Consider the following 14,317-nt stretch of genomic DNA (forward strand, 5'->3'; position numbering starts at 1 on the left):
GGGATAAGACTACGACTATTCCACTGTAAAACAGTGATATCTCCGACCTCTCTATTTGAATTAGACATCAAGAGAGATAATCATTGCAAGGAGGGGCCATGTTTGCATCAATTGTTGCAAAATTGTCGTTAATACTGGAAGCATTGAAATGACAATGGTTCTGATGGAGTCGGAAACGTTAAAACACTTGAAGATTTGATCCAAAAGGTCAGACAACTTTATAAATCCCGATTGGGAAGTTGAGCTGGACGGAAAAACAGGGACAGTTGGGGTTTTTGATGTCCCCTCGAGTGCTGGGTCGTTCGAAGGTGAACTATTCCCACGGAAGCCAGGAGGAACCTGATTTTGCTTGTCCGCTGCACTCGATTTTTTAGGCAAGCTAACTGGGGGTATCACCGGGGGGACTTGTTCTTGAACTTTGGGAGTGGTCACATTTTTGCGCCGGGGATTCCCTTTGAAAATAAACGGTGTGCCCCCGCTAGCTGTGTCCGCTTCCATTTCATCAACTGGCAACGTGGAAAAGGTATTGTGTGTTGAGATTGGTTGTTGTTGTTGTTGGGCCAGTGGAGAAGCGCCCTTTAAAAATTCTTTTAATTGAAAAAAATAAAAAAAAGGGGTGCCATATGTATACCCACGATAGATACAATACAGTAGCGCGACTTATGAGGAAGGCCTTTCAGCCATCTTGGATTTTGTATGCAAAAATTTTCAATATTTTGCAATATCTTTTTTTTGCTCTTTGTGTGTGGTATTGTTTTGGTGGGAATAAGAGCATTGAAAAGTTGGTTGAAAGGTAAGTCTTTTACGGTTGAAGTTAGGTTTGTAATATACTCTATCTTATATGTTTCAGCTCAAGAGAATAAATCGACTTTGGGTTTCGGTTTTTCGCGCGTTTTGCAGTTAGAGACGTCGGTTAATTATTCGATTGTAAGGTTTCTGGAATTTCAAGTTTTCCTATATCTAATATTCTTTGTTTCTGTGTTCTTGGTTAACACAAACCTAATGCCTGTTTTTGATGGGGCATAAAAAGATGATATAAAAGGATTTCTAGGAACTTCCTGCGATTTGTTTTATCGTCGATATTGTTCAGCTCATATATTATAGAAAAAAACCCGAAGCTGTAACTGTAAAAATAACCATAAGCCACCGATTAATTTATAATTTACAGTTTACAATTCTCCCGCAAGTGCATTTATTTCACAAGTGTGTATATGCGTGACCATTATATTTAGTGAACAACTAAACGAATGTCAAACATTTGTACTTTACTTTTGCACGTATGAATCTAACGACGAGTATATCGACGAATAATATATGAATCCGTTCAATCCGGTGACAAAAGGACTAAAATCAAATAAGAATAGTCCGAAAATGATATTATGCATCATATTTAATAAATATTCCACGCCACTGACATTAATTTATACATTTCATTGAACAATATTCTAAAATAGGAAAAAAAGTCACTTGTCCAAAAAAGTTACTCCTGTACGCGCGTCGGTGTCTCAGACCGAAGGTGGTGAAAAAGTGACATACGTCCCCTTCGTACCAACTTATACGATACGCTAAACGATGATGAACAACGAATGACGAAGCTAGAGAGAATCGCAATGTCGTAGTGTTGATGTTTTCTGAGAAATGAACGAATTATTGATTTCCTGGTCTCTCAGACATATGCGCGAGTATAGGTGTGTTAACCGTCATGGTGTTTCGTCGAAATTCTTCGGATATGCTAAATCATTTACGGTTGAACCATAAAACTGATTCCCTGGTGGTGGAGGAGACTGGGAAGAATAATTTAGGGTCTGCGGGAGTAAAATGCGGACTTAAAGAAGGTGGTCTCAGCTCCCGTTCTAAAATAGTAGTATTCAAATTCAGAGTGCCGAGGAAAATATACCATACTAGTGGTCAATGATTCTATAAATGTACCTCTTTTGAACTAGTAGCTATAAGGACCAAGCAGAAATATTCAAACAAATCAGCTATTTCATTCAACATTCAAAGAACAGGTAATTTTGAACAGAAAAAATTTTATGTTGGTACAATAATTATATTGTGCATCATTCTCATTGTGTACTTTTTTTTCAATCGTCCTCAAAAAATCATGAAATGGTAAATTTATCAATATACTAAAATACCATTTCATTCAAAAACAATTATTCTGCACCATGTTTATTTCAAAATTATATTTAATGTAACTTTTAAAATTATGACATCATACTTTTTTATTACAAATATGTCTGTTTTTTTTTGATTACAAGAAATAAATATTCACTCGGTTAATTGAATACTGAAAAACAATTATTCGAATGAATCGAATATTTTAAAATGACCCCACGATTAATCGACAATTTGCAGTCAAATCCCTTTCCACAGTCCTCTGTATATTTATACCGTTTCCCCTCGCGCACTTATTGACGACACTGTCACACTTTAATCCACACATCTTGATTTATACCCAGGCACCTCGGGTACTCGAATTTGAGTTGTTTCACTTCTATGCTTAAAGCTCTGAGACAAAGCAAGATTTTTGAAATCGGTTTGCGGGGAAATGTCCGCAATAGATCCCTTCATAAGCTGACGTAATATAAAGAAATTCCGAGCATGGGCCAAGAGCTAAGTCCAAAAAAAAACAAAATGGAGTACCGAATTTGTACCGTTCCTCTATGTATGGTTAAAGCTAAAATTATTTATTATGAATTATATTAATTCAGTTTGAATTCCATTTCTTATTAATTTGGTGTGCTTTAGATGTGGTATTGGGCCCAAAGTTTATTCAAATCGAAATCAAATTAATGATTTAATAAATCCGTGACCGGAATAAATCGCCGCAGAAAAAACATGATGGATATACTGCCCATGATTGCATAGGAGACGTAATTGACAACACTATTAGTGTTGGGAAAACGCATTTTTGTTGTTTTTTGACCTACAATCATAACCATGAAACTTCCGATGAAATGATCTGTCCAGTTGAAGGATATTATCGGCAAAAAGAGGGTGATTTTGCGAAATATAACATATTGTTTCCCTTTGGTAAACGCTTGCGTCTATTTATGCGGACAATCAATCGTTTCAATGAACATTTGTCCGCATAGCTAGACGTAATCACCAGGTTGCTCTCTTTGTTAGTATTTACAATTACGATAACAGTCAAAACGTCTCCGTTGGTAGTTTTTAGTTGTTATCGGATAAAATAAAAAAGGTTTGGAAGAAATTTAGTGAAATGTCTGGAAAAGGTGCTCTTGATTTGTTGCGAGTCTATCATAGTACTTTTTTTCTGAAGAATACTCTGGGATATGATAAGAACAGCAGGTTCGTGTTTTTATCAATTAATTTAATTTGTAAAGGCAATCTGCAATGTTGGTAATTTTAGCAACATGATTTACCGATATCACGATCAATCGCATAAAGATTGTGGAGTTCAATGGTTTCTCATATTCATCTATTAGGAAACACTAAGTAATTTGACACTATCGTGACAGACATGTTGGACTCTACAAAGAATGTGATTCAAATGTAGATTTAGATTATAGCACATAATGCTGACAATTGTTGATTTTCGAACGATGTATGAAATCTGTATGAAACTACGTCTGCCATTTTGAAAAAACGTTTCCGAAAAATCACTGTTTGTTATGCGGACAAACAGTGATTTTTCGGAAACGTTTTTTTTTAAAAATGGCTAAAATGTTTTCGAACAAAAATGTTTGTTTGCATGTTGAGCAAACGTATTACATTGTGTAGAATGCGAAACAGCGAAAAAGTCGATTTTGTTCATTTTGTCGTTTACGTCTCCTATACAAACATGGGCGGTATACCGTTCTGAATCATAGTTCGGACGCTTAAGGGGGTAGTACATTATGAACATCATAAAAAGTATGTGATGTTCTCGATTTTTTTCAACGAGTAAATAAATTACTATCATTAATCACAGTTCAGGGCCCAATACCACATCTAAACCACAAATTAATAAGAAATGGAATTCAAACTGAATTAAAATAATTCATAATAAATAATTTTAGCTTTAACCATACATAGAGGAACGGTACAAATTCGGTACTCCATTTTGTTTTTTTTGGACTTAGCTCTTGGCCAATGCTCGGAATTTCTTTATATTACGTCAGCTTATGAAGGGATCTATTGCGGACATTTCCCCGCAAACCGATTTCAAAAATCTTGCTTTGTCTCAGAGCTTTAAGCATAGAAGTGAAACAACTCAAATTCGAGTACCCGAGGTGCCTGGGTATAAATCAAGATGTGTGGATTAAAGTGTGACAGTGTCGTCAATAAGTGCTCCCGTGGCCGAGTGGTTAGCGTCAAACCTAACATGCCGGGGGTTCGGGTTCGATTCCCGTTCTGGTCGGGGAAATTTTTCTTCAAAGAAATTTCCTCTGACTTGCACTGTGGTCACGCGTATTCTAGAGCTTGCCACTCAGAATGCATTCAAGGCGTGTTATTTGGCATAGAAATCTCAACTAAGTACTAATGAAAATGACGCAAGTAATGCTACGTTGAGACGGCGGAGTTCCTCTAGGAACGTTAGTGCCATATCTTCTTCTTATATCACAGTTTTATTAGGTATAGACGAATCTCGCGCCAACTCGACCAGATGTTGGCCTGACCCTCTCAGAACTCAATGAAACTTTCTGGGCGTGAAGACCTTATTAAACAACTTGGCATACTTAGCTTTCCAAAAATTTATCTAGACTAACATTTGGGAAGGGCTAAATATTTTTGATCATTTTTTAAAAACAAAATTTTGCTTACAAAAAAGTGATCTATGGAAGAGTTTAAGGAAAATAATTGAATTTTCAGAAAAAAAATGACAAATATTTTTTGAAATTCTACATGGAAAAATTATATTTTAAAAACTAAAAGTCGATTTTCTCAAATGGTCATCTCAGATTTTGATGTAATGGTAGATAAATTGTAGATAAATATGTGCCCTACAACTCTTCCATACATCGCAATTTGTGCATATTTAAGGCAAACAAGTTTTCCCAACAAAAACTTTTTCAAGAATTTTAGTTTTTAAATTTTCTTTTTTTTTGTACAGCTATAAAAAAAATATCAAAAACAGGTATTAATGGATTGATGGTGACTCTTGGATGCTAAAGAACAGTTTTCAGCGTGTTATTGTGGTCAAATACAACATGTTTCAATTCAGAGAGCAACGACAGCCAATAGCCAAACAATAGCCATCTGCCAAAAATATCTTGATCGGTCGATCAGGTATCGAATAGTTGTTGTAGATTTAGGTATCTATTAAGAGTCACTGTAAGTCACTGTAGATATGATAATAATAAATGTATTGTATGAATAGATACCTAAAGGATGAATAAAATGATTCTGCAGATGTTTGAAAATTATCCGTCTTATCCTAATTTTGTTTAAAGTCAAGATAGCGTATATTCGTATATTCGACAAAGTTTTAGGTCTTGTTAAAATATGAACTTTTGTCGAAGACGTCAACTTTCTATCTTTCATAGTTTTTGGAATATAAGTCATTTTTGTATAAAGTCTCCTGAAAAAAAACAATGTTTTGCTCGTAACATTCTTGTGTGTAAATTCTCACGTTTGACATATTCTTGACATGTTTCTCAAGAGAAAAGTTAGCAGAGCATTTAAAATGCGATAATTTATACATAAAAATGTAACTAATTGAACATTAACATTTTTTTTTCAAAGAAAAACATGAAAAAGTTGTTGTTCGAAAAACTTTTTCCATGTAAATGTGCCCATCGCCCGATGTATGGGAAACTTGTTGGAAATTTTAAGGGCTATTTATATCTATTTTTTTTAGAATTTTTAAAAGCATATGTTTTCGAGAAAAATGAATTTGAATTTTCAAAAAAAAAAAAAAATTTTTTTTAAATGATTGTTTTTTTCAAAAAAATTCTTTGATAATTTCAAATGAAAACCAACATAATTTCCTACATTTCATTCTTTGACTAAAATTTTGTAGGTCTGATAGATTTTTTTTAAATTTTGAGTTTTTTCAATTTCTTTTCGAAAAATCTTAATTTAAAAAATATAAGACCTACAAAATGTTGGTGAGAGAATGAATTGAAGAAATTACTTCATTAAAAAATATCAAACAAATTTTTGGTTTATAAATTTCCTCTTTTGAATTCGTTGAATCATCTTGAAGTAAAGGAAATTGGAATATTAGTTTTGTCTATTTTTCACATCTGTCTTCATTTTAAATTTTGACTTATTTCTCCAACTGCAACGGCAAAATCTCCCAATTCTTCTTCTTTTTCTACTTTTTAACCAAAAGTTATCCTAGAAACTTCTTAGGGAATGCCGTGCCAAACAACTCCATGCAATTCATTTGTTATGAAAATGTGGAGGCGATCTGGCGTAGCGGTAACATCCATACCTCTCACGCTAAAGGTCACGAGTTCAATTCTCACTCCCGACATTCTTCCGAGAAATGGAAGGTAAAAGTGACGAACCAGCCAAATGTGTTGAAAGTCACTATAATACAGAAATAAAAAAAAAAATTGTTATGAAAAAGGACGGAAACAGTGATTTTGTGCTATTCCGAAATATTGGGCCCTATTCCAGAAAACGAGACGAGCAGACGAGCGCTCGTCTCGTTTGTTTTCATATTCCAGAAGCCGAGCTCGACTGGCTCGACGACCGTTTGGCCGCGCTCGTCGATGAATCAGTCGAATCGTCTAGTTTGTTTGATGTGTTTGTTCACCTTGTTGATTGAAAGCATCGGTATTTTTCTGCTCCGCCTTTATCTTCAAAAATTGTTTCACGGCTAAACTAGTATTGCATAAGCAATGTATGTTTTCAACTGCAACCATCAAATTCAATTCAGTAATTGCAAGATTTTACAGATTTTAAAATGGGCCTCTTCCAAACAACACAACCAAATGTAAACATTGACCTCTTATCTTGTCTTGGTCAAAAACTTGTCTTCTCATCTGACATCACTGATCATACCGAGAAAAACTGACTGAAGTCTCTCCAGTCTACCAAATAGAACATTTCAATGAAACTCGTGTACTGCAATGGGATATTTTGTTCGTCTCGACAGTGACTGAAGCCGAGACGAGACGAGGCGAATTGCTCGTCTCGTTTTCTGGAATAGGGCCCATTATTTTACCGAACATAAGACAGCATCATGCCGAAAGATTGAGATTGTACAGAATACAGTTCGGTGCAGTCAATGCACACGTGCAGACCAATTTACATAACTTGGCAATTGATGTTAAGTGATATAGATTGATTTTTGTCCCTTCTGAACATTCAAACTATTTACACAAGTGGCAGATGGGATGTGTAGCTTCTGGACATTCGCGACACTCTCCAGTTACTGTAACCCAGTTTTAGCATCGTTGCAATATATTTTTTTTGCGAAATAACATTTCGACAACTCAGGATGGCGCTCGGAAGATCGTGGCTTCTTGGCTGGTCACCTCTTAAAGGTCAAGTTCGTTGGTTTTATCACATACAAACGAGAGGGGTATACGTGTACAGATTCGAGTGAATTCGAGTGTCCGCGATCGTAGCGTCAGCAGCTGTGCGGTTTTATTACCGCGAAACGCACCGCACTCGGGACGACTAAAGCAGAAGTGCTCAGAGCTCCTCGGCACGACGGGATTAATTGAAGTAATTAATCAGCCATCCAAGCGCTCCTCACAGCAGCATCCGAGAGCTCTGAAGTTTTTTTTGCACAGCTGGGCGCGGATGTTACTCTCGATATTGGGTGGGTAAAAGCTTCAATTTCAACACGAGGGAGGAGAGACAACGAGGTGTGGTGATCTCTCTGTGTCTGTCTCAATGGGTGCTTTCCCGCGTCTTCGTCTGTTCGCTTGATACTGTTCTGCGCGATCATCAACGAACGCGAGTTACACTGTTAATGGAGGTTTTTTTATTACCAAAATACTTCCGTGAAACGGGGATAGGTTCAATTGACAGTGTATTCACTCTCGGCGCGATCGGTCCAACGGCTGCTGTCTGTGGTGCGCGGTCAGTTGACTACCCATATGCGAGCGGATGAAGCTGATTTGAACACGTGCACTTGGTCTTTCTCTCTCTCGCGCCCGGTACTTACATACATGTTGTGTTGCCTCCGGCAATTTGGAACGAGATGATGATGATCGCGCGCAATGGTAGCGGCGGCGGCGACGGCGGAGCAAACGCAGAACGACCATGACGACGATGACGGGAAGAAAAGTGGATTTTATTAAAAGGTTACGCGGATGCGGTTTCTCCGGTTTCCTCTCTGCTCCCTTTAGGCCTTTTCGGACGCATGCTAATATCTCAGCGGAACACAATTATTATAGTTTTTTTCTCAAACAGCTTTTGTTTTATTCATGTATTATGATTATTATTTTATAAGTTATTTATATGGGAACAAATATAATTTGTTCCCATGTCAGTTTGTCTATGTACATAAATAAAGTTTGCGCCTTCTGACTAAAAACTAAAAAACAAACATTATAAGTCATCGTTTTTACAGACGAAAACAACACTTCAGCAAAAAAGATGAAAGTCAATCGAATTACACTGCGTATTCCGCGAGCAAAGAGTCTAGCGTAACTAAATACTAACTTTGTACAACACATCCTTCCCTCCGGAACGCATTTGTCGCTTGTTTTTGACTCCGACTTGAGTTACACCGGGAGGAAGACGTATTTCGATTTATGATTTATTGTTAAAATTAAAATCAGCTTAATGACCGCTAATTAAACTCTTGTTTAAGAAACATATTCTATAGATCACAGAACATTAATATAATTAATATTATCCGATTATACACGACGGCGTGACAGCTGACGACTGGCTAACTCTAACTCCTGGCGACGCGTTACAGGCTAAACCGGATTATGTGTCAAACAGTCGTCTCGTAACTTGGCTGTGCAAATTCCCGGATGTTTTTGTTTTTGTTCAGTTCGTAGCTGAGATCGTCCTGGCTTGCGGACAAGCCAGGCTGCTGCTGCTGTTGGGACAGTAGCTCCCCCCAGAGGGTGTGATGGTTTGATTCACGTTGATTTGTCCTTCGTCTGTAATGGAGAGAAAAAAGAAAAGGGACTGAGATTAGTAGGCTGTTTTCAAAACACGAGAGAAGGGAGCGAAAATAGGGTTGTGTATTGGTTCTCTTGTCAGCTGTCAGAAGTGGATTCGATTGCGACTTGCATAAACGAAAGTAATTGTTTCATTTTTTTGAGCAGTGGCGGTAGGCAAACACGATCATTAAACACCTGGGCAGCTGGGCGGAAAGCAAAACTCCGGCGTTTCAAACCGCAGCGGTCTTTCACTCACTCGCAACTCGTTGGTTGGTCGGTACGAGAGAGTAGAGTTGGTGTAAGAGCTTCAAAACTTTCCAATTTAATTGTGAAAATAAACCAAAACGAATCCAAGACGTTGCGAGGGAGCAGTGGCCCAGGCCCGGTCACCATTGATCAGACATTGATTTGCAACGTTGCTGGCGCGTTGTTGGCATGGTTGGTCATTCCTCCCGCCGCCGGAGTTCTTCAAGTCACGAACTCTAATCAAAGTAGCGTTACTACTGTGGCAGGTCACGACTTTGCTCGACTTAACCCACGGTGGTGAGAAATCGTCGATCGTTGCGCAGCTGGTTGTGTTGACAGTTTCTGAAAACCCACCAAGGTGGAACTGGGAGACGCCATTTGTAATGATCAACTCGGGAGGGAGGATCACATCCATCAGCGCGGGAAGTTCAAATATGTTAATCATTCCCTCGAGTGACTCGAGCGCGATCGTTGGCAGTGAGAGAAAATTTTGCACGTGTTCAGGTCGATCCCGGTCATAAAAAAGTGGGTAGGCGTGGGGAGCTGCGCTGTTTTGATTTCTTTTGTCTCTTCTTCGCTTCGTTCCGTGCGTTCCCCGACGATGAAAGAAAATTTAAGCGCCTTATTAAAATTGCAGATCGTTTCGTCGTGTTTCCGTTGCTTCTCGCTGCTCTGAACCCTGGCGTCGAACGAATTGAGTATCGTTATGACCTACACCCTTCTCCCCACCCGTTCCTTTTTCCCGCCTCCTCGTCGATCCATCCATCGACGGGCTGTTTGTAAGACTAAAAATAGTCATCATTTTCACCGCGCGATAGCTACGCTAGCAGCTAGCGGTTGGTGTGAATATTAATGACAGATCGTTAATTAGCTAGGTGGGGTGCGGTGCGATATGCGACCGACCGGACCGGTTGTCAATGCCGGTAGCGCGCTTGAATTAGGTCAAACACTTGGCGATCGTTCGTTAAACTTTGCGGCGGCGTCGTCTTCGTCGTTAATTAGGAAAATCTTGAGGAGTGTATGGCACGAATTGTCATGATCGCGCGTCGCATGGGGGTGACTGAGGTAACGTAGATAAGCCAACACCAAAAACAAAAAAAAAACACGACATATCTGTCAACATTCGATTCGCTGCAATTGAAAGTGCGCCTGCCTCAGTCGTGACTTTTCCCATCATTCCGCTGACAGCTTACGATCGCGGTTTTTTCACATGAAATCTCGTTCGCGTTTGATTCATGAAAATAAAAATAAAACGGGTATTCTCGGGGCGCGACAAAAGTATCTGGTAATGCTTTTTGAATGCCACAAAACCTTGATGCTGCAGATACCCCAAAACGAGGCAGAGAAGAGCGACGAACGAAAAAAGAGCAAGCACATTACAAAATCTCGGCAATTTATTTAATTTGATCTACTCACACAGCCACATCACAGGGAGGCTGCCCCACTGACAGCTCCACTCCACGCTGGGGAGTGGTGCGGAGTGGTGGTGGTGCGAAAAAGAGCGGCGATCGTTGTTTGTTAGTGCCTTCATTTTAATAACCCGATGCAGGTGTTCATTTTTGTGTTGAAAAATATCGCACACTCGTCGTCGTCATCGTCATCGGACGAGGCCCCGGGGCTGGGGTCGGGGTCGTGGATGGGAACGAAGAACGAAGAGAGGGAACGGCGCCGGATTGTGAGGAATGTAAAGAGGGTGAAAAAAAAGGTTAAAACAATCTTTTTTGTCGCTCTCTCCCTCTCAACAACTCGATCGTTCCTCTCGCCTAGTTGTTTTCTCGTCTCTCTTTCCCATGCCGAACGATCGCGCATTCTTGTTATTGGTCGTTATTAGCACCGCTCATGTGACTGAGGTTTTGGAAATTTCTTCGCGTAGCCAACTTTGACAGCTGAACGGTACTCTCGGTATACAAAGGTGGATGACACTTACCACAATAGAGGTAGGCTCACTGCTACCACTAGAACTGCTAGATCCGTTGGCGGGGTAGACAGGAGAGTTGGTGGCATTGTTGGCGAGAGCATTGTGTGCAGCCAAGATTGTGTTGGGACTTGGTCGCACTCCCAACGGTTGTCGGGGACCCACCGGAGTGGATTCCATCGACGCTTCCACCGAAGATTGGTGACTGGCCAAAGCCTGCACTGGATCGAAGGTATTCACGGCCGGATGCGACTCCAGGGCACTCTGAAGATCACAAATGTAGTCGATCACGTTCTGAATCACTTCCAGCTTCGATATCTTCCGATTTTTGGGCATAAATGGCACAAGATCCTTCAGCTTCGAGAGATACATTTGGATCTCCGCATTTTCACCATCCCGGTGCCGCTGGACGCGGCCATTGGCGATCGCCGGCACTGACGCACCAGTAGCACATACCGCTGTGATGGCTTTCATCTTTTTTGCTCGTTTGACACAAATTTTGACTGATTTTCCTCCGGATGCACTCCGGTCTCAAGTTGAATCCTTAAACTTTTGTTTTCAACTCACAAATCACCGCAAAAAACTATTCACTTCGAGCTTGTTGAGCTTTTTTTGTATTTTCTGAACACACTGATAACAGTTCGACGTCTTTATCGATAGTATCCTTCGAATCGATGCTGCGGTTCACTTTCCAAACACACGAGAGAAAATTATCTTGTTTCCTTCAAACACGAGTAGAAACAGTTGTTAACCACAATGAACCGGGCACCGAAATTAAACACGTGCGACACGCTCAAGCGCTGGTAGAAGAATGATTCGAATTGTGGCTCAGCTCGAAAACGTCAGTTCTCGGCGAGACTCGAGTGCCCCCCGTAGGTAACGCCCACCGACACGAACAGCACCCGAGCGAGTGCCGAGCGCGCACTTCGTGTCATCCCCTCCACTCGCAGAAGGCGCTGCTCGGGTGTGAGTTGCCACGATGCGGAACTTGCATGCAAAAGTGCCTACTTGAATGCGATAGCGACGATGGTTTGTTTGTTTTGATTACGAGTAGTGTCATAAAGTGCAAGTTCGTTGAATCGAATCATGATTGGCCGCTTCCGCAACTCGGTTTTGATGTGCTGTGATTCTGTCATGGTTCTTTTCGCTTCGCAATTGGATTCCTGTTCGATGCTGCTGAAGTTGAATTGAAAATAAGCGTGATGGCTGGATCTATTGATTGGGGGGAAGCCCGTTCGTCAGGTAGTCAATCAACACAATAGATGGCAAGCAACACGCGGAACGCAAAAACAGCTGTAAAAGAGCGTCTTTATTGCCCTCTTCCCTCCGTCCAACAAACCCTAGGACCTTCACAATCCAGCGGTGGTCGCACACCTTTCGGTATTACGGAATTTCCCTCTTATTGTGCTCACACATTCGTGAAAGCAGCTGATGTGATCCGGCTCACTCTCTTATAGGAAACGCATATGCCAACTACGATCGACGATGATGCGGTGAGAACTCCTAGGGTTGCTTTGAATCGGAAGGAAGTCCCCTGGCTGACGTAACTTCCCGAGAAAAGGGGTTCCCTCTTTCTCAAACTTCTAAGCAAGCTGCAAATTTTCCGTTTTTCTACTTGTGCATATGCTCCGGCTGCTGCTGCTGCCGTCTTGAGACGACCCCCGAATTATGCCGCCTAGTGACCCTAGTGCGCGTTTGTTGCGTGTTGCGTATTGCGTCTGCTGCTGCTACTAAAGTTATGCGATGGCAGCCGCGAAGCACCCGGGGAAAATTGAAAGTTAATGAGGGGTAGGTTTCGGAACTCTATTCACACATGATGGGTCGTAGAATGCATGTAACATGTATGTTTTCATCTGCGCCAGCCGCTGCTTTTATCGATCTACAAATGCTGCTGCCACTGGCGCGCTCGATGAGCGCGTTTTTATAGTCAGGCATTTGCACGTGTAGTTTTGGCTGACTCCGAAAGACATCTGCCAAAAAAAAAACGTAACATCATTTACGGCGGAGAAAGAATGTTGGCTTCTTGGCAGGCTTCGCTATGTAGCAGCGGATCTATCGGAGGGTCACCGAGGTCACCAGGGGATGTTTGGATGAAGTTCCCACGAGGTTCCAATAGGAAGCGGGGAGGAAAAGCATTCACAGCTGCGACAGTTGGAGTATGCTAAAATCGGCTAATTAAGGGTCTTTGCTAACTATTGGCGCTGTATTTTGTTAACACGAGGGTTGTACCCGACTTAGGGCCGAAAATATTATGTCTTATATTAAAATACTAATATTAATACAGTGATGGTATAGTACAATTTATATTTGTACGAAATAAATAAAACTTGAATTCAAAACCCACTATTTTCTCTATCGTCAATTTGACTTTATCACTCTTGCAAAAAAAAAAACAATTATGCTTGTTCGCATAATTTGCACAAGTTTGACGAGAGAAGGAAACGATTATTAAATGATATTTCTCTGTTATGATGAGAACTTAACAGCTTCATAGCAGCGGTCGTAGTAGGCGTTTTTGTTTGAAATATTTTGACAGCAATTTGTTTGGAAAACCTGTAGAATTTCTACGGTAAAAAATGATCACGCTGATCCGTTTTGTTTTGAAAAGATTGTGCAGGATGGAAGCCGAGAGAAGAAATTAGACTTTGGCACCCACATCTGGCGTGGTCTGGTACATCGACATCGTCAAAATCTCAACTCTAGCCAAAGTACCATCCGGAGAATCCGTATGCAAGAAGGTTATTGTAATTACCGTGCCTGCGAAGAACCAAGCAGGACGCTGAAGCAACTAAATAATTTCAATTTTGACGTAGGACTACGTCTAACCGGAAGATATAGGGGGTGAAATGGAATTCTAGGCACTGAACAAGTAGGAAAAAATGCAAGATTTGGAACGCTTATAACTCGAGCATTTCTCAATAGATCGCAAAGGTTTTTGCATCAATTGATAGGAAATTTATCTACGCATCTATCATAACGAATAACATTTCATTTTTCTTGAGATAAATAATTGAATAATTGTGAAATATCAAGCATTGTCAAAATGCACTATGTGCCCATTTTTGATTGGTCCATTTTGTGCTCCTCAAATCGTACCGACCAAAACGGGCAACCAGAGCAGCAGCGA

The 14,317-nt window shown here is 40.4% G+C and overlaps 1 protein-coding gene across 1 annotated transcript; it reads right to left on the reverse strand.

Annotated features, from left to right (window-relative positions):
- Positions 1-8,698: 8,698 nt before the first annotated feature.
- On the reverse strand, positions 8,699-12,011 carry LOC129770603 (protein extra-macrochaetae). The gene is made up of 2 exons (XM_055773547.1): positions 11,203-12,011; positions 8,699-9,026 (listed from the first exon to the last, which is right to left on the reverse strand). The coding sequence occupies exons 1-2, from the start codon at positions 11,662-11,664 to the stop codon at positions 9,006-9,008; spliced, it is 483 nt and encodes a 160-aa protein (XP_055629522.1). The 5' UTR covers positions 11,665-12,011; the 3' UTR covers positions 8,699-9,005.
- Between the last annotated feature and the right edge of the window lie 2,306 nt (positions 12,012-14,317).

The sequence above is a fragment of the Toxorhynchites rutilus genome, chromosome 2 (genome assembly GCF_029784135.1).
Source record: "Toxorhynchites rutilus septentrionalis strain SRP chromosome 2, ASM2978413v1, whole genome shotgun sequence".
Taxonomy (NCBI): domain Eukaryota; kingdom Metazoa; phylum Arthropoda; class Insecta; order Diptera; family Culicidae; genus Toxorhynchites; species Toxorhynchites rutilus.

Excerpts from the sequence above, each read along its gene's own strand:
- LOC129770603 (XM_055773547.1), bottom strand. The coding sequence starts at position 11,664 with ATGAAAGCCATCACAGCGGTATGTGCTACTGGTGCGTCAGTGCCGGCG. Across the intron at positions 9,027-11,202 it reads GTGAGCCTACCTCTATTGTG|ACGAAGGACAAATCAACGTG; the intron begins GTAAGTGTCATC and ends TCTCCATTACAG.